The sequence below is a fragment of the Ascaphus truei genome, chromosome 13 (assembly GCF_040206685.1).
Source record: "Ascaphus truei isolate aAscTru1 chromosome 13, aAscTru1.hap1, whole genome shotgun sequence".
NCBI lineage: Eukaryota > Metazoa > Chordata > Amphibia > Anura > Ascaphidae > Ascaphus > Ascaphus truei.
The window spans coordinates 49499352-49524232 of NC_134495.1; the positions used below are offsets into that span (position 1 = coordinate 49499352).

At 44.9% G+C, this 24881-nt stretch overlaps 1 protein-coding gene and 1 long non-coding RNA gene across 3 annotated transcripts in view; one reads left to right on the plus strand and one right to left on the minus strand.

Moving 5' to 3' along the window:
• LOC142465180 (uncharacterized) overlaps nucleotides 1-24881 on the minus strand; it is a 57879-nt gene that overhangs the window by 19668 nt on the left and 13330 nt on the right. For both annotated transcript variants that reach the window (XM_075569150.1, XM_075569149.1), the window contains exon 4: nucleotides 22902-22964. In XM_075569150.1, the coding sequence (XP_075425265.1) occupies nucleotides 22902-22964 (63 nt within the window). The remainder of the gene's footprint in view (nucleotides 1-22901; nucleotides 22965-24881) is intronic.
• Nucleotides 141-24881, plus strand: LOC142465181 (uncharacterized). The gene is made up of 3 exons (XR_012787811.1): nucleotides 141-306; nucleotides 4447-4502; nucleotides 24704-24881. It is a non-coding gene; the product is annotated as an uncharacterized LOC142465181 (long non-coding RNA).

Here is a 24881-nt window from a genome sequence, read left to right on the forward strand (position 1 = left end):
TCCCGTGCTGCCCCCTCCCGTGCTGGTTCGCTCCCGTGCGCTGCCCCCTCCCGTGCTGGCTCGCTCCCGTGCTGCCCCCTCCCGTGCTGGCTCGCTCCCGTGCGCTGCCCCCTCCCGTGCGCTGGCCCTCTCCCGAGGCTGGAGAGCCGAGTCTTGGTGCTTCCCCCTACTCCCCGTCCCCCGTCGGGAGCAAGATGGCCGACACTGCTCCGTGAGGGAGGGAGAGGTGCCTGTTTGAGCTGAGACCGGCTCAGGGGAACCCCGAGGAGAAGCATCAGCCCAAGCGATCTGCTCCGGAGATACGGGGTGAGTGATGTCATCAGACCACCAACATTTAAAGCACCACTCACACTCAGGGGGGGAGAGAGAGAGTGTGTGTGTGTGTGTGTGTGTGTGTGTGTGTGTGTGTGTGTGTGTGTGTGTGTGTGTGTGTGTGTGTGTGTGTGTGTGTAGAGAGTGTAGGGGGAGAGAGAGAGTGTGTGTGTGTGTGTTTGTAGGGGGGGGGAGAGAGAGAGACCACAAGTAGTCAGTCACCCAGCCAGTCAGTCAGTCACCCACCCAGTCAGTCAGTCAGTCACCCACCCAGTCAGTCAGTCACCCACCCAGTCAGTCAGTCAGTCACCCACCCAGTCAGTCAGTCAGTCACCCACCCAGTCACCCACCCAGTCAGTCAGTCACCCACCCAGTCAGTCACCCACCCACCCAGTCAGTCAGTCACCCACCCACCCAGTCAGTCAGTCACCCACCCACCCAGTCAGTCACCCAGTCAGTCACCCACCCACCCACCCAGTCAGTCACCCACCCACCCACCCAGTCACCCACCCAGTCACCCACCCACCCACCCAGTCAGTCAGTCAGTCACCCACCCAGTCAGTCAGTCACCCACCCAGTCAGTCAGTCACCCACCCAGTCAGTCAGTCACCCACCCAGTCAGTCAGTCAGTCACCCACTCAGTCAGTCAGTCACCCACCCAGTCAGTCAGTCACCCACCCAGTCAGTCAGTCACCCACCCAGTCAGTCAGTCACCCACCCAGTCAGTCACCCACCCAGTCACCTACCCACCCAGTCACCTACCCACCCAGTCACCTACCCACCCAGTCAGTCACCCACCCAGTCAGTCACCCACCCAGTCAGTCACCCACCCAGTCAGTCACCCACCCAGTCAGTCACCCACCCAGTCAGTCACCCACCCACCCACCCAGTCAGTCAGTCACCCACCCAGTCAGTCAGTCAGTCACCCACCCAGTCAGTCAGTCACCCACCCAGTCAGTCAGTCAGTCAGTCAGTCACCCACCCAGTCAGTCAGTCACCCACCCAGTCAAGGTCACCCACCCACCCAGTCACCCACCCACCCACACAGTCAGTCAGTCACCCACCCACCCACCCTGTCAGTCAGTCAGTCACCCACCCAGTCAGTCAGTCAGTCAGTCACCCACCCAGTCAGTCAGTCACCCACCCAGTCAGTCAGTCTGTCACCCACCCAGTCAGTCACCCACCCAGTCAGTCAGTCAGTCACCCACCCAGTCAGTCAGTCACCCACCCAGTCAGTCAGTCACCCACCCAGTCAGTCAGTCACCCACCCAGTCAGTCAGTCACCCACCCAGTCAGTCAGTCACCCACCCAGTCAGTCAGTCACCCACCCAGTCAGTCAGTCACCCACCCAGTCAGTCAGTCACCCACCCAGTCAGTCACCCACCCACCCAGTCACCCACCCAGTCAGTCACCCACCCAGTCAGTCAGTCACCCACCCAGTCAGTCAGTCACCCACCCAGTCAGTCACCCACCCAGTCAGTCACCCAGTCAGTCAGTCACCCAGTCAGTCACCCACCCAGTCAGTCACCCACCCAGTCAAACCAGTCAGTCACCCACCCAGTCAGTCAGTCACCCACCCAGTCAGTCAGTCACCCACCCAGTCAGGCACCTACCCACCCAGTCAGTCAGTCACCTACCCACCCAGTCACCTACCCACCCAGTCAGTCACCCACCCAGTCAGTCACCCACCCAGTCAGTCACCCAGTCAGTCACCCACCCAGTCAGTCACCCAGTCAGTCAGTCACCCACCCAGTCAGTCACCCACCCAACCCAGTCAGTCACCCACCCAACCCAGTCAGTCACCCACCCAACCCAGTCACCCACCCACCCAACCCAGTCACCCACCCACCCACCCAGTCAACCACCCACCCACCCAGTCAAGGTCACCCACCCGCCCACCCAGTCACCCACCCACCCAGTCACCCACCCACCCAGTCACCCACCCACCCACCCAGTCACCCACCCAGTCACCCACCCAGTCAGTCAGTCACCCACCCAGTCAGTCAGTCACCCACCCAGTCAGTCACCCAGTCAGTCAGTCAGTCAGTCACCCACCCAGTCAGTCAGTCAGTCACCCAGTCAGTCGGTCACCCACCCACCCAGTCAATCAGTCAGTCACCCACCCAGTCAGTCAGTCAGTCACCCACCCAGTCAGTCAGTCACCCACCCAGTCAGTCAGTCAGTCACCCACCCAGTCAGTCAGTCACCCACCCAGTCAGTCAGTCACCCACCCAGTCAGTCAGTCACCCACCCAGTCATTCAGTCAGTCACCCACCCAGTCAGTCAGTCAGTCACCCACCCAGTCAGTCAGTCACCCACCCAGTCAGTCAGTCACCCACCCAGTCAGTCAGTCACCCACCCAGTCAGTCAGTCACCCACCCAGTCAGTCAGTCACCCACCCAGTCAGTCAGTCACCCAGTCAGTCAGTCAGTCACCCACCCAGTCAGTCACCCACCCAGTCAGTCACCCAGTCAGTCACCCACCCAGTCACCCACCCAGTCAAACCAGTCAGTCAGTCACCCACCCAGTCAGTCAGTCACCCACCCAGTCAGTCAGTCACCCACCCAGTCAGTCAGTCACCCACCCAGTCAGTCAGTCACCCAGTCAGTCAGTCACCCACCCAGTCAGTCACCCACCCAGTCAGTCAGTCACCCAGTCAGTCAGTCACCCACCCAGTCAGTCAGTCAGTCAGTCACCCACCCAGTCAGTCAGTCACCCACCCAGTCAGTCAGTCACCCAGTCAGTCAGTCACCCACCCACCCAGTCAGTCAGTCAGTCACCCACCCACCCAGTCAGTCAGTCAGTCAGTCACCCACCCACCCAGTCAGTCAGTCACCCACCCAGTCAGTCAGTCACCCACCCAGTCAGTCAGTCACCCACCCAGTCAGTCAGTCACCCACCCAGTCAGTCAGTCACCCACCCAGTCAGTCACCCAGTCAGTCAGTCAGTCACCCAGTCAGTCAGTCAGTCACCCAGTCAGTCAGTCAGTCACCCAGTCAGTCAGTCACCCAGTCAGTCACCCCCCACCCAGTCACCCACCCAGTCAGTCACCCACCCCTTCTCTCTCTGTGTGTGTCACCCACCCTCTCTCCCCTCTGTGTCTCTCCCCTCTGTGTCTCTCCCCTCTGTGTCCCTCCACACTCACACTCTCTCTCCCACACTCTCTCTCTCTCCCACACTCTCTCTCTCTCCCACACTCTCTCTCTCTCCCACACTCTCTCTCTCTCCCACACTCTCTCTCTCTCTCCCACACTCTCTCTCTCTCCCACACTCTCTCTCTCTCCCACACTCTCTCTCTCTCCCACACTCTCTCTCTCTCTCCCACACTCTCTCTCTCTCTCCCACACTCTCTCTCTCTCTCCCACACTCTCTCTCTCTCCCACACTCTCTCTCTCCCACACTCTCTCTCTCTCTCCCACACTCTCTCTCTCTCTCTCCCACACTCTCTCTCTCCCACACTCTCTCTCCCACACTCTCTCTCTCCCACACTCTCTCTCTCTCTCTCCCACACTCTCTCTCTCTCTCCCACTCTCTCTCTCTCTCTCCCACACTCTCTCTCTCTCCCACACTCTCTCTCTCTCCCACACTCTCTCTCTCTCTCTCTCTCCCACACTCTCTCTCTCTCTCTCCCACACTCTCTCTCTCTCTCTCTCTCCCACTCTCTCTCTCTCTCTCTCTCTCCCACACTCTCTCTCTCTCTCTCTCTCTCTCTCTCTCTCCCACACTCTCTCTCTCTCTCTCTCCCACACTCTCTCTCTCTCTCTCTCCCACACTCTCTCTCTCTCCCACACTCTCTCTCTCTCTCCCACACTCTCTCTCTCTCTCTCCCACACTCTCTCTCTCTCTCTCTCTCTCCCCCACACTCTCTCTCTCTCTCTCTCCCACACTCTCTCTCTCTCTCTCTCCCACACTCTCTCTCTCTCCCACACTCTCTCTCTCTCTCCCACACTCTCTCTCTCTCTCCCACACTCTCTCTCTCTCTCTCCCACACTCTCTCTCTCTCTCTCCCACACTCTCTCTCTCTCTCCCACACACTCTCTCTCTCCCACACTCTCTGGATCTGGATATCTTATTTACCCTTATATATCTTAACTGCCCTATACTACAAAAATAACCTATACTGCTTTCTTCCAGATATGACTCAAGCTTCACACGGAAGACATCGGATTCCCCCTTAACCCAGAAGACAGGTAGGGAACACCTCCCCTCCAATGTATAACATTACGGGAATGTGGGTACCTGGACATTGAGGGACTGCGGATCAGGTAAGATCCCAGGCGTGATTGCTGCTTTAGATATTGTGAAGCGGTGACGTCCAGGCACTGGTTAAGGGGTTCAGGAAACTAGTCATTCACACCTGGCTTTTATTTCTAGATCCGACATTTACACACACACAACACACTACACACTACACACTACACACTACACACTACACACTACACACTACACACACACACGTAACAAGGACTAATTGTAGTATAATGTAATACAATAAATACATTTATGTCAAAAACGAATGTTGTTCTGACAAGGAATTTATTAAATGTATTTTATTTATATATTTTATTTTAAAGCGGGGTTGGAGGCGGGACTAGGGTTGGGGGCGGGACTAGATTTTTTGGTGATTTGTCGAACACTGTATATATATATATATATATATATATATATATAGTTATACGTTACCGTTCCAAGGATTGGTAAACAAGAGACAGCACTCAATGTTGAAAATCAAAGTGTATTAGTGAAAGCAAAAATACATCCAGAAACCCAACGTTTCGGTCCTACAGAATGGGACCTTCCTCAGGGGGATACAAAGGGAGAATGACACAGTTCACCACATATTTATACATCAAACACTGAAAGTCAATTAACCAATCACCATCACCCAATTAAATTAACACAAGAAACCTGCAGCTCTGATGTCATGTGTTGATTAAGCTTACATAAGATACCTCCATACTGCTAATCACCCAGCTGTGTATTCATCCATTGTCATGGTTATCAATGGGTGTGAGCTCTGATTGATATGGCAGGGGCAATAGGGAGAGGATATCTAAAGAATTAAGGCAGGTTGTGCCATACATAAGTGAAACATAATAAAACCAGGGACATATATATCAAACACTGAAAGTCAATTAACCAATCACCATCACTCAATTAAAATAACACAAGAAACCTGCAGCTCTGATGTCATGTGTTGATTAAGCTTACATAAGATACCTCCATACTGCTAATCACCCAGCTGTGTATTGCATCCATTGTCATGGTTACCAATGGGTCTGAGCTCTGATTGATATGTCAGGGGCAGCAGGGAGAGGGTTTTTAAAGAAGTAAAGCAGGTAGTGCCATACATAAGTGAAACATAATAAAACCAGGGGCATATAGGTGTGGGGGAGTGTGGGGGAATGGTGGGGATCATGATGGAATGTACTGACATAACTAGAGGGCAGAGCCAGACTATGTCATATGAACCATAAGTGCATATGGGAATACCACAATACGTAGAACTTGCATGTAAACAAATGATGAATAAATATGCATAGCCTTCTAACCAAAGGAGAGCAAGAGAGGATATTATACCATGAAGCACATCAGTGAAATTAATGTGATTGTCCACACACGCATATATATATATATACACACAGTCATGTGAAAAAGAAAGTACACCCTCTTTGAATTATATGGTTTTACATATCAGGACATAATAACAATCAACTGTTCCTTAGCAGGTCTTAAAATTAGGTAAATACAACCTCAGATGAACAACACATAACATATTACACCGTGTCATGATTTATTTAACAAAAATAAAGCCAAAATGGAGAATCCATGTGTGAAAAACTAAGTATACCTTATGATTCAATAGGTTGTAGAACCACATTTAGCAGCAATAACTTGAAGTAATCGTTTTCTGTATGTACATCATTGTGGAGGAATTTTGGCCCACTCTTCTTTACAACGTTGCTTCAGTTCATTGAGGTTTGTGGGCATTTGTTTATGCACAGCTCTCTTAAGGTTCAGCCACAGCATTTCAATCGGGTTGATTTCTAGACTTTGACTGGGCCATTGCAACACCTTGATTCTTTTCTTTTTCAGCCATTCTGTTGTAGATTTGCTGGTGTGCTTGGGATCATTGTCCTGTTGCATGACCCAATTTCGGCCAAGTTTTAGCTGTCGGACATATAGCCTCACATTTGACTCTAGAATACTTTGGTATGCAGAGGAGTTCATGGTTGACTCAATGACTGCAAGGTTTCCAGGTCCTGTGGCTGCAAAACAAGCCCAAATCATCACCCCTCCACCACCGTGCTTGACAGTTGGTATGAGGTGTTTGTGCTGATATGCTCTGTTTGGTTTTCGCCAAACGTGGAGCTGTGCATTATGGCCAAATATCTCCACTTTGGTCTCGTCTGTCCAAAGGACATTGTTCCAGAAGTCTTGTGGTTTGTACAGATGCAACTTTGCAAACCTAAGCCGTGCTGCCATGTTCTTTTTAGAGAGAAGAGGCTTTCTCCTGGCAACCCTTCCAAACAAACCATACTTTTTCAGTCTTTTTCTAATTGTACTGTCATGAACTTTAACATTTAACATGCTAACCGAGGCCTGTACATAGTTACATAGTTACATAGTAGATGAGGTTGAAAAAAGACGTACGTCCATCAAGTGCAACCTATGCTAAATTCAGACAACAGATACTTTATTCTATATCTATACTTACTTATTGATCCAGAGGAAGGCAAACAAAAAACCCCATTAAGGGGAAAAATTAATTCCTTCCTGACTCCAAGAATTGGCAATCGGATTAATCCCTGGATCAACATCCTTCCCATGTATACTTATTTGGTATATCCCTGTATACCTTTCCCATCTAAAAAGATGTCCAACCTTTTTTTGAACAAATCTATTGTATCTGCCATCACAGTCTCCATGGGTAATGAATTCCACATTTTAACTGCCCTTACTGTAAAGAACCCTTTCCTTTGTTGCTGGTGAAATTTCCTTTCCTCCAACCTTAAGGGATGGCCCCGTGTCCTTTGTACTGCCCGTGGGATGAATAGTTCTTTTGAAAGCTCCTTGTATTGTCCCTGAATATATTTGTATATAGTTATCATATCCCCTCTTAGACGCCTCTTTTCTTATGTAAATAAATCCAATATAGCTAGCCTCTCCTCATAAGTTAGAATGTCCATCCCCTTTATTAATTTGGTGGCTCTTCTCTGCACTCTCTCTAGTTCCATAATGTCTTTTCTTAGGATTGGTGCCCAAAATTGTACTCCATATTCAAGGTGTGGTCTTACTAATGCTTTGTAAAGGGGCATAATTATGTCTACTTCCCTTCCATCCATTGCCCGTTTGATGCAAGATAAGATCTTGTTTGCCTTTGCAGCTACTGCATGACATTGGGCACTATTGCTAAGCCTGCTGTCTACAAGCACTCCTAAATCCTTCTCCATCAAGGATTCCCCCAATATATCTCCATTTAATTTGTAAGTCGCCTTTTTATTCTTGCATCCCAAATGCATAACCTTACATTTATCTGTATTAAACCTCATTTGCCATTTACCTGCCCACGTTTCCAGTCTCTCCAAGTCCTTCTGAAGAGAAATTTCATCCTGCTCTGATTCTATTACCTTACACAATTTAGTATCATCAGCAAAGATGGAGACTTTGCTCTCGATCCCAACCTCAAGGTCATTAATAAACAAGTTAAAAAGCAGGGGTCCCAGTACCGATCCTTGAGGTACTCCACTCACGACTTTAGCCCAACCTGAAAAAGTTCTATTTATGACAACCCTCTGTTGTCTGTCCTTTAACCAGTTTTCAATCCAGGTGCATATATTATTACTGAGTCCAATTTTCTTTATTTTGTACACCAACCTCTTGTGTGAAACCGTATCAAAAGCCTTTGCAAAATCTAAGTAGACCACATCAACTGCATTACCCTGGTCTAAATTCCTACTTACCTCCTCAAAGAAACAAATAAGGTTAGTTTGGCAAGATCTATCCTTCATAAATCCATGCTGACTATTACTAATAATTTTGTTTTCCATTAGGTATTCCTGAATATTACCCCGTATTAAACCTTCAAGTAGTTTCCCTACTATTGAAGTCAGGCTTACAGGTCTGTTATTCCCTGGGTGTGATCTAGCTCCCTTTTTAAATATAGGCACCACATCTGCTTTACGCCAATCTTATGGTACTGAGCTTGTGGAAATGGAGTCCTTGAATATTAAATATAATGGTTTTGCTATTACTGAGCTAAACTCCTTGAGAACTCTTGGATGTATGCCATCGGGGCCAGGTGCCTTATTTACTTTAATTTTTTCAAGTCGCTTATGAACTTCTTCCTCAGTTAACCAATTGGTCATTAATATGGAGGTTGTGGCTTCCTCCTGTGGCACTACTATTGAACCTGATTCTTCCCTGGTAAACAAAGAGGCAAAGAATTTGTTTAATACCTCTGCTTTTTCCTTATCTCCAATAATCTGCCTACCCATCTCACACTGAAAGGGTCCTATATTTTCTTTTCTCATTTTTTTGTTATTAAGGTACTTAAAGAACTTTTTAGGGTTGACCTTACTTTCTATTGCAATCCTTTTTTCATTATCCATTTTTGCTAATTTGATTGCCCTTTTGCAATTTTTGTTACTTTCCTTATAATTCTGATACGATGTCTCTGTCCCTTCTGACTTAAAGAATCTAAACGCCTTCCTCTTGTCCATTTCCTCCCCTACCTGTTTATTTAGCCACATTGGTTTTGACTTAATTCTTTTATACTTATTACCCAAGGGTATACACTGATAAGTGTGTTTTTCTAACAATGTTTTAAAGACTGCCCATTTATCTTCTACACTTTTCCCTGCAAAAACATCATCCCATTGTATTACTACTAGATTAGACCTCAGCTTATTAAAATCTGCCTTTCTAAAGTTTAAAGTCTTTGTTGAACCCAAGTAATCTGTTTTTTGATAATTTATTTCAAATGAGACCATGTTATGATCACTGTTACCCAAATGTTCCAGGACTTGAATATTTGTTATTACTTCTACATTGTTTGATATGACTAGAGTCTGAGATGTATCTCTTGGGTATTTTGCAATTTCTCTGAGCATTGCACAGTGTGACCTTGGGGTGAATTTGCTGGGATGTCCACTCCTGGGAATACTGGCAACTGTCTTGAATGTTTTCCACTTTTGAATAATCTTTCTCACTGCAGAATGATGGACTTTAAATTGTTTGGAAATGGCCTTATAACCCTTCCCAGATTGATGGGCAGCAACAATTGCTTCTCTAAGATCATTGCTGATGTCTTTCCTCCTTGGCATTGTGTTAACAACAAACCTGTATGCTCCAGACCAGCAAACTGCTAAAACTTCAGCTTTTTTAGAGGTGGTCACACTTGCTGATGATCAATTAATCAAGAGCATTTGATTAGCATCTTAATGTCACGATTGTGCTCGCCACAAACCTGGGTCGGACCGCGTGGCTGAGGTGGGGTTGTAAAAGCACCGACCTTAGACCGCGCAGGCGGATCCGGATTGCGCAGTTCGTAGTCGTACGTAGCAGGATCAGGACTGGAGAAGACAGCATCGCCAGTGGACAAGCCAGGGTCAGGATCGGAGACATCAGGGTTAACATTGTTCAAAGCATAGATTAGTGGGACCGCATCACCATGTATAACAAGAGAATTGTGTAAAGTGAGAGGTGCTCTGGAGGATATGGTTATAGTATTAACAGTTTTGATCAAAGGCGATCAGAAAGGTTCCCCCTCTATTGAGCACTCAATCCTGGAAAGTCTAAAGTGGACTGAAAATCGCCCTGTAGTCATTACTACAAAAAACTGGTAAGTTGCCCAGTATCACCGCGGAAATCAAAAATAATAAAATTTTATTAATTCTATATAGAAAATGTTAAAAACACATATACATTGTTAAAATCCCCGTGCTGTGTGGCTAATGAGTAAGTAGTCCTTATATAGAGCAATAGTAATTGTATGCCTCTATATTCTCATGTGACATCCAATAATCATCTACTAATGTAGTATGGCTACGTGCATATAGGTATTGATAATATATACAACGCCTATCAAATTAGGCTAGTGTGATCTGAAAATATGCTATTGCATAAGTGGTTATTCACATAAACCTAGGTGGCAGAGTACATATCAGAATAACAGGTCAAGATCTCTCATGTTATACCTCTATCAGAGAGTACTTCAATGCAATGCTGTTGCAAAATCAATTGTTGGATTGAAGCTAGATTATCACTCCATTATATCATACAGGTGTTTGAATTGCAGCTATGAGTTAAATGCAAAATGAGGTATTTCTTATCTTTGCAGCTAACAGCGATATAATAGACTGCTACAATGATAACCAATTGCTTCTTGCATATGTAGGGAGTACCCCAGTACCACCGCATGTACAGTAATGTGACCACAATAGCCGATAGGGCCAACCATAAGCCACTATCCTAGAGACACAACCAAAATTACATGGAGGAATCCCTCACAAATAGAGATGTATGTTGGTACAAATCAGTAACCAACACTGCCACAGTATACAAGCCTGCTCGTAGCCGAAACCGATAGGATGTCGCCACTTGGAGTGACGCCCTACGTTCCCGACGCAACGTTTCACGTGTTCACCACATTTCTTCAGGGGAGGAGGGATAAGAACATGTCCCCGTCGGTGAATGTTTTATACTCACAGAGGAGTATCTGGTTGGGCTCACTGCCTATGATAGGTGGAGTCTTAACCAATTAGCTACACGCATGTCCTAGGGCGTGGATACTAACATGTGTCCATAACTCATTGTTTTGCTTTTTAGGACTAATCGACATTGTCCATACAATTGTATGTGAAGGCAAGCTAAGTGGGACTAAAGGGGAGGGTTGTTAGTATGGAGCATTGTGTAAGGGTATGTATTGGCTAACTCCTGATTCAGATGGTAATAAATTTATCCAAACAAATATGTGTGTTGTCTGATTGTTATGCTAAAACCTGTCCTGTTTGTTGATATCGGGTCCCATACATACTGGGATGGTTGCACGATTCCATATGTCGGGTTGTTATTACTAACATTCTAAAGTTATATAATATTAGATAAATTAAATGCTAACCGGCATAGTGCATTCAAATGTGTGAACGGGCAAGCAATGTGCGACTGAAGGGGAAGGTTGTTAGTGTGGAGCATTAGCTAAGGTAAGTATTAGTTGACTCCTGGTTCAGATTGTAATAAATATTTTAACAGCACATATGTATGTTGTCTGATTATTATGCTAAAACCTGTCCTGTTTATTGGTGTCATGTCTCAAAAATGCTGAGATGGTTGCGAGATTATAAATACAGGGTTATTGTTATTCTCAATCTAAGGTTACATAATATTCAAATAATTAAATGCTATATATATATATATATAATGTGCTTATATCATTAATAGGTGCATCTCCTAAAAACCTCTGTGACTACCTTTTAGGTGATAATTTTATATGCTGGGAACATGCATTGTTGTGCTGGGTGATTGCATATGTGGTTAATAATATTAGTGATACAGTACGTCAATGAACTAAATCAAATCCCCTATTAGAGTGTCATTTCTAATAAAACATAGGTGAGGGGTGTAGGATTGTGACTATAGTATAATATTAAGTCCTGCCCCTAGCGGACAATGCAGGTCATAATTAAATGAAACCTTAAATTATAATGTGATATGTGTAATATACAGGTTTAGGAATGAATGTATTGACTGACCAATAGTAAAATACAATACAATTCCAACAAACCATATATTAAAATATTTATCAATAATTACTTCGTTGGTTTAACCATAAATAAGTACTGTACTGTTTTGGGTGATTGAGGCTTCTATAATATATCAATCAGAGACATTCAACTTATATACGGAGACCTGAACAGTACTGGTCAAAATGTTACTATACAAAAATACGATAGTGTCTAGGTGTAAATGATTAGTATGTAAAAAATTACTTTTATAGGCCAAAATTGTTCACATAGACCATTAAGTTATGCAAATGTCAAATTTGTGAGGGATGTAGGAATGTGACTCAATTATAAAAGTCCTGCCCCTAGCGGACAATGCAGGTCATAGTTAATAGAGAATATTTATTTATGATGTAATATGTGTAATGTACAGGTTTAGGAGTGGATGTACTGACTAGCCAATAGTATGACAAATTAACCAAGTATGGCTGCTGAAAATATCTAAAGAGTGATGTATAGCTAAATTAAATGAAAGGAGAGTAGATAAACCCTTCATTTAGGCCATTGGGGGCTAGTGTATTTAGTTGAAATATCCAACGGCATTCCTGTTGTAGGAGCCGTTGGTCCCAATTTCCTCCTCTTTTGTCTCTGGGAATGAATTCAATCCCACAAAAGGACATAGCCTTAGGGTCCCCATTGTGCTGTTCTAGAATGTGTCTCGCAACTGGGGTATCAGTCGCATTGCGTACACTCCCTATGTGCTCCAATACCCTTGTTTTAAGTGGTCTGTGGGTTTTACCCACATACATCTTGCCACATATGCAGGACATTAGATATATTGTTCCACAGGAGAGGCAGTTGATGAAGTCTTTAATTTTAAATGTGGTACTCTGGGTTGAATCCATAAATTGTTTTGTGACATGCATAAACGGACAGGCTTTGCACCTTACACATGGGTAGGATCCACATGGTTTGGTGCCTAACCATGTTTTGCTCTGGTGACTATCTAGATGACTGTGAACCAGTCTGTCTTTGATGTTTTTGTTACGTCTGTATCCTGTTTTAGGTGTATCTCTCAGGATTTTGCGTAAGTCAGGGTCCTCCAGCAAAATGTCCCAATGTTTTTGGAGGATATGTTTGGTTTGTTTAGATTGGTTGTTAAATGTTGAAATAAACCTGATAATCTCATCTTTTTCCACTGCCGTTTTTGGAGACAGCAGTTCTGTCCTTGAGGACATTAAGGCCCTGTGGTAGGCTCTCTTGATAAGCTTGTTGCTACACTGGCGACACAGTTTATTACACTGCGGCCAGATCCGCAAGCCGGGAGATTTCCCGGCTTGCTAGTGGCCGCCCCTCGGCGTGCCGCGCGTCATAGACGCGCGGTCACGCGTCTTCGGGAGCGTGCGCCCCCTGCACGCGCGTCCAGGGGCTCCCCGAGGGAGCCCTGGTGTCCCGCGATCGCGGGACAGCGGCAGGGGGTTCCGGGGGACCCGGCGGACCCGGCAGCGGTAGGGAGAGCGCCCCGATCGGAGGGCGCTCTTCCGCTGCTTCGGCGCGCGCCCGTCACTCTCGGGCGCGCGCCAGGCTACTACTGCGGCACAGAACGGGCAAATGCTCGAATAAACTGTGCCGCAGCAGTATATCCTCTATTTTGAAACCTCTTGGACATATCTGCTGCCTGTCTGATAAATTCTTCAGTTGTGGAACAGTTCCGTCGCAATCTTAAGAACTGTCCAATAGGAATATTGGAGATAACATGTTCAGGATGATGGCTGTTTGCTCTTAAGAGGCTGTTCGTTGCAGTAGGTTTCCTAAAGATACTTGTCTCAATCCCATTGGTCTCTGTTCTAAATATATTTATATCCAGAAATTCAATTTTGTCTTTGTTCAGTTGTACCGTTAGTTTTAAATTATGGTTGTTTGTGTTCAAACTTTCAATGAAGTTGTATAGGAGTGTCTCCGTACCATTCCAAATCAGGAAAATATCGTCAATGTATCTGACCCACAAAATCACATGCTCAGTGTATGACTCATTGTCCCCCCTTTGTCTGATGGTTTAACAATGTCATCTTGAATGAGGAGGACTATATAAGAGAATCCAAGCGCCTTCTTTCAGATTCACAATGTTATTCCATCCTACGTTCAGACCCCTCATCCTCTTATTTGAAAGAACTAAAGACCATACTGGACTTAGGTCTAGAGGAAAAACTTATCTCAAAGAGTGAATATGAGTTTATGCTAATCAAAACACCTAGAACCGCTACATTTTACCACTTACCAAAGATACACAAAGAGAAAAGACCTCCACCGGGGAGACCCATAGTGTCCGGGATCGGGAATATTACATCTAACACTAGTGTATATCTAGATAAAATCTTACGTCCATATGTCGAAACTTTACCATCATACGTAAAAGACACTACAGACATATTACGTAAACTGGAAGGTATTTACCTGGACCATGACTCTATTATGGTGGGTTTAGATGTGGAAGGACTGTACTCCAGCATTCCACATATGACTGGAATGGAAGCAACAGCTCATTTCTTGAAAGCTAGGAGTACAGACTGCATACTTCATAACAACCTAATCTTAAAACTTTTGGACTATGTACTGACCCACAACTTCTTCATGTTCAACAATACACTGTATGATCAAATACAGGGTACCGCCATGGGGACCACATGCGCTCCCACCTACGCCAATTTATACCTAGGCTGGTGGGAGCAAACAGTGGTCTTCATGGAGGACAATGAGTCATACACTGAGCATGTGATTTTGTGGGTCAGATACATTGACGATATTTTCCTGATTTGGAATGGTACGGAGACACTCCTATACAACTTCATTGAAAGTTTGAACACAAACAACCATAATTTAAAACTAACGGTACAACTGAACAAAGACAAAATTGAATTTCTGGATATAAATATATTTAGAACAGAGACCAATGGGATTGAGACAAGTATCTTTAGGAAACCTACTGCAACGAACAGCCTCTTAAGAGCAAACAGCCATCATCCTGAACATGTTATCTCCAATATTCCTATTGGACAGTTCTTAAGATTGCGACGGAACTGTTCCACAACTGAAGAATTTATCAGACAGGCAGCAGATATGTCCAAGAGGTTTCAAAATAGAGGATATAGCAACAAGCTTATCAAGAGAGCCTACCACAGGGCCTTAATGTCCTCAAGGACAGAACTGCTGTCTCCAAAAACGGCAGTGGAAAAAGATGAGATTATCAGGTTTATTTCAACATTTAACAACCAATCTAAACAAACCAAACATATCCTCCAAAAACATTGGGACATTTTGCTGGAGGACCCTGACTTACGCAAAATCCTGAGAGATACACCTAAAACAGGATACAGACGTAACAAAAACATCAAAGACAGACTGGTTCACAGTCATCTAGATAGTCACCAGAGCAAAACATGGTTAGGCACCAAACCATGTGGATCCTACCCATGTGCAAGGTGCAAAGCCTGTCCGTTTATGCATGTCACAAAACAATTTATGGATTCAACCCAGAGTACCACATTTAAAATTAAAGACTTCATCAACTGCCTCTCCTGTGGAACAATATATCTAATGTCCTGCATATGTGGCAAGATGTATGTGGGTAAAACCCACAGACCACTTAAAACAAGGGTATTGGAGCACATAGGGAGTGTACGCAATGCGACTGATACCCCAGTTGCGAGACACATTCTAGAACAGCACAATGGGGACCCTAAGACTATGTCCTTTTGTGGGATTGAATTCATTCCCAGAGACAAAAGAGGAGGAAATTGGGACCAACGGCTCCTACAACAGGAATGCCGTTGGATATTTCAACTAAATACACTAGCCCCCAATGGCCTAAATGAAGGGTTTATCTACTCTCCTTTCATTTAATTTAGCTATACATCACTCCTTAGATATTTTCAGCAGCCATACTTGGTTAATTTGTCATACTATTGGCTAGTCAGTACATCCACTCCTAAACCTGTACATTACACATATTACACCATAAATAAATATTCTCTATTAACTATGACCTGCATTGTCCGCTAGACTTTTATAATTGAGTCACATTCCTACAGTACATCCCTCACAAATTTGACATTTGCATAACTTAATGGTCTATGTGAACAATTTTGGCCTATAAAAGTAATTTTTTACATACTAATCATTTACACCTAGACACTATCGTATTTTTGTATAGTAACATTTTGACCAGTACTGTTCAGGTCTCCGTATATAAGTTGAATGTCTCTGATTGATATATTATAGAAGCCTCAATCACCCAAAACAGTACAGTACTTATTTATGGTTAAACCAACGAAGTAATTATTGATAAATATTTTAATATATGGTTTGTTGGAATTGTATTGTATTTTACTATTGGTCAGTCAATACATTCATTCCTAAACCTGTATATTACACATATCACATTATAATTTAAGGTTTCATTTAATTATGACCTGCATTGTCCGCTAGAGGCAGGACTTAATATTATACTATAGTCACAATCCTACACCCCTCACCTATGTTTTATTAGAAATGACACTCTAATAGGGGATTTGATTTAGTTCATTCACGTACTGCACCGACACACTTTATTCGAGCAAATACCCAGTATGTACCTGGCAGATACCTGGAATGCGCCGCTCCTCACCTCTGACAAGCCCCGTTGCGTTTGCCTTCCCAGCCTGGGTTCATGCCTGGCTGACGGCGGCTGATCTGTTAAATGATAATGATTAGGATTTAATAGGCTGCAATGCTTCGCGTGTCTACCAGATGGCATAAATTCATGAATTGTAATGCAGTATATATATATATATATATACTGTGCAGTATTGCAGCCAGAGGGAATAAAATGCTTCAATCCCTGCCTGGAAAATAACGCAATGCACTCGGGCAGAAAACAGTCACAAACCTCAATACACCCGGGTATATCCGAATTCGTGGGACTAGCCGAGCTCGAATAAAGTGTGTCGCCAGTGTATCACTAATATTATTAACCACATATGCCATCACCCAGCACAACAATGCATGTTCCCAGCATATAAAATTATCACCTAAAAGGTAGTCGCAGAGGTTTTTAGGAGATGCACCTATTAATGATATAAGCACATTATATATATATATAGCATTTAATTATTTGAATATTATGTAACCTTAGATTGAGAATAACAATAACCCTGTATTTATAATCTCGCAACCATCTCAGCATTTTTGAGACATGACACCAATAAACAGGACAGGTTTTAGCATAATAATCAGATAACATACATATGTGCTGTTAAAATATTTATTACAATCTGAACCAGGAGTCAACTAATACTTACCTTAGCTAATGCTCCACACTAACAACCTTCCCCTTCAGTCGCACATTGCTTGCCCGTTCACACATTTGAATGCACTATGCCAGTTAGCATTTAATTTATCTAATATTATATAACTTTAGAATGTTAGTAATAACAACCCGACATATGGAATCGTGCAACCATCCCAGTATGTATGGGACCCGATATCAACAAACAGGACAGGTTTTAGCATAACAATCAGACAACACACATATTTGTTTGGATAAATTTATTACCATCTGAATCAGGAGTTAGCCAATACATACCCTTACACAATGCTCCATACTAACAACCCTCCCCTTTAGTCCCACTTAGCTTGCCTTCACATACAATTGTATGGACAATGTCGATTAGTCCTAAAAAGCAAAACAATGAGTTATGGACACATGTTAGTATCCACGCCCTAGGACATGCGTGTAGCTAATTGGTTAAGACTCCACCTATCATAGGCAGTGAGCCCAACCAGATACTCCTCTGTGAGTATAAAACATTCACCGACGGGGACATGTTCTTATCCCTCCTCCCCTGAAGAAACGTGGTGAACACGTGAAACGTTGCGTCGGGAACGTAGGGCGTCACTTTCGTGACGTCACTCCAAGTGGCGACATCCTATCGGTTTCGGCTACGAGCAGGCTTGTATACTGTGGCAGTGTTGGTTACTGATTTGTACCAACATACATCTCTATTTGTGAGGGATTCTTCCATGTAATTTTGGTTGTGTCTCTAGGATAGTGGCTTATGGTTGGCCCTATCGGCTATTGTGGTCACATTACTGTACATGCGTTGGTACTGGGGTACTCCCTACATATGCAAGAAGCAATTGGTTATCATTGTAGCAGTCTATTATATCGCTGTTAGCTGCAAAGATAAGAAATACCTCATTTTGCATTTAACTCATAGCTGCAATTCAAACACCTGTATGATATAATGGAGTGATAATCTAGCTTCAATCCAACAATTGATTTTGCAACAGCATTGCATTGAAGTACTCTCTGATAGAGGTATAACATGAGAGATCTTGACCTGTTATTCTGATATGTACTCTGCCACCTAGGTTTATGTGAATAACCACTTATGCAATAGCATATTTTCAGATCACACTAGCCTAATTTGATAGGCGTTGTATATATTATCAATACCTATATGCACGTAGCCATACTACATTAGTAGATGATTATTGGATGTCATATGAGAATATAGAGGCATACAATTACTATTGCTCTATATAAGGACTACTTACTCATTAGCCACACAGCACGGGGATTTTAACAATGTATATGTGTTTTTAACATTTTCTATGTAGAATGAATAAAATTTTATTATTTTTGATTTCCGCGGTGATACTGGGCAACTTACCAGTTTTTTTGTAGTAATGACTACAGGGCGATTTTCAGTCCACTTTAGACTTTCCAGGATTGAGTGCTCAATAGAGGGGGAACCTTTCTGATCGCCTTTGATCAAAACTGTTAACATTGTTCAAGCAGGAGTTCGGCAACAGGTAGTCAGGAGTACCCCGCTTCAGCTTAGGAGCGCGGGAGTGGCCTCTGCGCGTGCGGCGACCATGGCCCATGGTACTGGTCTCAGGAAAGGATAGGCAGACCAGAGTAGCACACCGCCTAGCTGCACTGGTAAACCAGTGCTTCAGCGCAAGAGTCCTGAGCGGGCTGGGGAATCCTCCGCTTCAGCGCAGGAACCACGACACGGCCTCTGCAATAGAGAATGAGCAGCAGGCCCCAGGAACCAGGAAGCTGAAGAAAACACTGGGGAAACCTCCACTTCAGCACAGGAGACAGGAACAGACCGCTGCGTGACAATAGCAGCCGGTCTCAGGAAACAAGGAGCTGAAGTCAACAAGGAGAGTACTCAGCTTCAGCACAGGAGACAGGAACAGACCGCTGCGTGACAATAGCAGCCGGTCTCAGGAAACAAGGAGCTGAGGTCAACAAGGAGAGTACTCAGCTTCAGCACAGGAAACAGGAACAGACCGCTGCATGACAATAGCAGCCGCTCTCAGGAAACCAGGATAACAAGCCAGGGGCTTGTGGCAGAACAGTTAGTGACATCCAGAAAGGACTATGCTCGGCAGGGAGCATGGTGGGAAAGCAGTACTTAAAGGTCAGTGAACCAATAGCAGAAGGGGCGTGTGGCAGTATTGCTTTAGTGAGTGAATCCAGGCTGCAGTAAATATCAGGGGAAGTGTTCCAGGACTGCACAGGTCTGCAAGACAAGGCAAACAGCAAACTGAGGTGCGGATTCCTTACACTTAATTCCTATGGAAGCAGTAATGGTTTACTTAGATTTTCACACATAACTTTTCCATTTTGGCTTTATTTTTGTTAAATAAATCATGACACGGTGTAATATGTCATGTGTTTTTGTTCATCTGAGGTTGAATTTACCTAATTTTTAGACCTGCTAAGGAACTGATGATTGTTATTATGTCCTGATATGTAAAACCATGGAATTCAAAGAGGCTGTACTTTCTTTTTCACATGACTTTATATAAACCTATATACATACATACATACACACATCAAATAATAAAACAACCCTGCCTAATACATATAAAAAATACCCCAACCCCATATAAAAATTCCCCAAGCCCCCCCAATACATATAAAAATACCCCCAAGACCCCCAATACATAATAAAATACCCCAAGCCCCCCAATACATATAAAAATACAGAATTACCTTGGGTCAGGCCAGGCCCGGTGTTTGCAGGGATCTGCTGCCCGGGGGGCACAGCCGGCTGGCGCTGCAGATTTCCCCCGACCTCTGGCCAGGCCCTGCTATCTGTCGCGGCCTGGCCCCGGCTCTCAGCTGCCTATAAGCCTCTTCCTTTCTCTGCTCCACGCCGCCGAGCATCCAATGCCGGCGCGTGACGGGGCTTTCTGACGTCAGCACGCTGGAAGTAAGCTTGACCGAGCTTCCGGCGCGCCGTGCGCTGACGTCATAGGACCCATCACATGCCGGCAGTGGAAGCTCGGCGGTGTGGGAGGAGAAAGGAACAGGCTTATAGGCAGCTGAGAGCAGGGGTCCGGCCACGACCGGCAGCAGGGCCTGGCCAGAGGAAATCTGCAGCACCGGCTGGGCTCCCTCCCCCCCCAGCCAGCAGGCCCAGGACACGAACCCCGGCAGACCCCCCCTGTTGGCGGCCCTGGTTCTCAACGCCAGTCCTCAACACCCCCCAACAGGTTTTAAGAATATCCCAGCTTCAGCACAGGTGGCTCAATCAGTGGCTCAGTCTTTGTCAGTCAAAGACTGAGCCACTGATTGAGCCACCTGTGCTGAAGCTGGGTGTAAGATCTGTGCAGAAGTATACTCAGGGAGACCGATTTGGGGTTAAACATGGCTTTTATTTAGCCTGTCACTTTAAACAGTACTGTAGTTTAAGGCAAAACCTATATACAAAAAAAACAAACACCTATCCCTGTGTAAGGGATAACTTACTTCCTCAGTCCCTATCTGCAAGGCTGGAGGGGGGGGGGGCTTACCCACCTATCACCCCAAAGTCTCAAATGGTACCTGTATGCAGGGGCTCTTTGTGGCAGTCTCTGAGTCTAAGTGGGTGTCTATTGAGGGCCAGCCTCTGGTAGGTTCCTGGGTCCTCTGTGTGTAGGAAAAGAGGTCTTGTTATCAGCACAGATTTGTGCTCAAAACTTCATCCCCTCTGTCAGCACAGTGTGTCTATGCTAAGGAGTCTCTCCTGGGCTGTCTCCAGCAGGGTTTTTGTACCCTCCTCTGATTACCCAGGTGGAGCTGGTTAATAGACTAGCTGCAACTAATCAGCTCTCTGCTGACCACTAGAGGCAGCTTTAATTAAAGAGGGATATGTCCCTGTTACACTAGGATATCGTCAAACCCTGAACTGTTGAGGGGTCTTGAGGACTGGAGCTGAGAACCACTGCAGTGTATTCTATCATACTTGTTACTGATAGGGTGAATGACACATGGTACCATATTGTGACATTATAAGCCTTATGTCAGACATGTCACCGATCCATGATATTAGTGGCTGGCCCCATTTGGTATATGTTTGCATGTAAGTCTCAGGTGGTGCTATGGGTGGTGGTAGTGGTGTTTAGGGTTGGGGTGGATACAAATTAATTGAATCACATTGAAGTCATTTCAAAGACATCTTAACAATCTAACAGGTATAAATACATTAAAGGGATAAGTTATGGAGGAAACGCTTGAGTTTGGTCAGCTCTTCCTATAGAGGAAGAGTTTCTCCTGGCTGAGAGGGCAGTATGAGGGTGTGGAGAAGAGAGAGGGGGCTTTACACAGGATGTAGCACTCAACTGCTTATCATCATCATCATCATCATCATCATCATCATCATCATCATCATCATCACGGATGTATGTATATCTTTATTTATATAGCGCCATCCAGGTACACAGCTCTTCACAGCAGTAATACATGGGACATGATAATCTAACACATAATGGGAATAAGCGCTTCAGACATAAAAGTAACAAAAGGAAAAGGTTTTCCTGCCCCGCAGAGCTTATAATCTAAATGGTAAGTAGGGAGAACTTACAGAGACAGGAGGGTGTTCTGGTAAGTGCGTCTGCAGGGGTCAAGGTCGAAGTATGAGATGTATAGTATCAGCTACAGAGCTGTTAAAGAGGTGTTTTATTTAGATAGGTTTTAAAGTTGACGAGAGAGGGTGCCAGTTGGATATTGAGGGGAAGGATATTGCAGAGGTGTGGGGCAGTGAGTGAGAGGTTTTAGGTGGGAGAGGGATTTAGATACAAAAGGGGTAGACAGAAGACATCCTTGAGCAGAATGTAAGAGCCGGACAGGTATATAGTGAGAAATTAGGGCTGAGATGTATGGAGGGACAGAAGAGTATATAGCCATCACTATCCTTCTTCACTGCTGCTACCATCAGCTTCACTTACAATTGTAATAACACCAAAGATCACATCCTCACCTGATGGAAACCACTCATGAGAGGAACAATCTACAAATTAGAGTGAGCAATCTGTACAATTATAAATCAGGGTTGTGAGTATAACAAGTAAGAACTCCCCATCCATCATAGTTCTGAGGCTCTATTATCTTTCCCTTAGAGGCGCTTCATGCACAGAATGTTCACAAATAAAGCACTATAATTGTTGAGGTTGTTCACATAGAAACATGGCACCTACCTCCTAATATTGTCAAAACAGCTCTGTAGAATGTTCCATTCCCCCTCAATTCATGGGGAAGCTGAGCATTTTTATTTTTAATTGGCTTTAAAACTAAGATAATGATGATTAAATCCCATTATCTCCACTAACCTGACTCTTGTTTAAAAATGGGGTACCTTCCACATGGGATTTATGGAAGTCACAATGGTTCTGATTCTCCCTCCTCACTTCCAGGAATCCCATGCATGAGACACACACTCACTTATTAAATAATAGGAAGGTGGCACTATTCCTAACACTCGCATAATAAATTGGGCGTAATAGTGAGCTGCTAGAATGCAGATCCTAGAGGTAGGAATCGTATTATGCTACCTTTAGATGTCTGGAATAGTATCTTTGTGGAGGTCAGTGAGATGGTGGGAGCTTCTGTAGGGTCTGCAAAATAAAAGAAACATTATTTGAATAACATTGAAAATATCACAACTCTGCTTCTCTCCCATCAAGGAGGTGAGGTCACATAAGGAAGTTGTTTACTGAATGGGCCTAAGGACGAGATCTGCTCTCTGCAATAGAAGATATGACGAGTCTAATGACTTACTCCTACTTTGAATGGAAAACGACAATGATTTCCCACATTGGTTACTCTCTAATCAATAGAGCCTGTCTGATGTTACAGTGCTACATTAATCCCACAATGGTATTTTTTGTGAATCGTTGCTCTGATACATAATTTATTTATATTGTTTATTGGGGTCAGGTACATGATGTTTCCATTCTCTGAACCACAGGGATAAACGTGATCAGAAAGGCGAGAGTATTTGTACTGGGCAGTGCAGTCCCTCACCAGAAGACCAGACTACTAGGAGATATATTAGTATTGAATAGATGTATCTCACCCTGAGATACAACTTCTCTCATAATAGATAATATTAACTAGTAATTAGATCCAGATGCTACCACCAGAGAAAGTCACAGGAGAGATGTGAGTTTCCTCTCCCCCCAAGAGAATATAAGAAGTGACCACAACCAAGAGAGACCAGCAGTATCGATAACAGGGACCTTACTCAATGTAATAATAACAAACACTGTTCAGTTTGTACCTGAAGGTTTGTGATTAATAGGAGATGTGCTCTTAGGCCTGGGACATAGTACAGCAGGCCGTGCTTAGCCGTGCTGAGCAGATGCACTTACCCCCTGCATCTGTCATCAGCGCGGCTTTAGCAGCCGCTTCCGCATGCGTGCAGAGGCTCAGATATTTTCAGGAGACAGGCTTGCTTGAATTTCGGCGCTGAGGGGAGCAGAGGAGCGGTCACGTGACAGAAAACAGCCAATGGGAGCGAGGGACTAGCCCCGCCTCCACTCCGCCTCCCGCCACGCCTCTGCTCCGCCCCTAAAGCGCGCTCACTGCCTCGCCTGCTAGGACGCAAAAAAGCTCCTGCTTGAGCAGACGGGGAAGAGCAGGAGCGCGGATCAGCGCGGCCCGAAGCACCATGCCCGAGGCCTTAGGGTGCAGCTCACTATTGTCGGTGGGATATCTGGATGACAGTGAGATGGAGGTGGCTGTTGTTGGGCCTGTAGGTAAAAGAAACAGAATATTGGAAATGTACTGAGAGCCCAAAGAGGAGCTGTTGATTGAAAAAGTCCTGAGCACCTCTATTTTTACATGGTAATTACCCTGGACACAGACAGCAGAGCTGTGTGTGGTGGATAACTAATATTTAAAAATGTCCATGAGTGAAGATATGGGGAGGATGAGATTAACTGCTGGACTCCGACCAGCAGTAGGAAGTGTTATGGAACTAATAAAGCAGGGCCCCGGGCATAAGACGGGTTCTGTTCTAAGGACCCGCCATATAGTGAAAATCGCCGGAAAGCAGAACTGGCGATTTTCAGCTGTGCGCATGCGCAACCCGGCAATTTCCCCCTTGTGCGCATGCGCAACCCGGCAATTTCCTCCTTGAGCGCGCGCAAACTACGTTCTGCACGCGCAAGCTACGTTCTGTGCATCGCCAGCAACAGCCTCTGAGGAGACATGGCGGCCCCCTTCTCGGTGCCGCCGTATCAGCGGATCACCGAGAAGCGGGGCCTTGCTGTACTTTAAACATGAGTCAGCCAGTGTGATTTGAACAAACATTTAGGATTTTCTAAGTGAGTCACTGAGTGATGTCTCTCAGTCCTACTGTAGATACAACTTCGTCCCTAGACACATGGGATGCATGGATTGATCTGCATGAATTGAAACTGTAAGAAGCAGTCGATGGATTTTACTCCGCGGAACGGATTTTGAATGGAAGACTCGGGAAATTTCACAGTATCGCCCATCTCTACATGTGGCCTGCACTTTGATTTGTT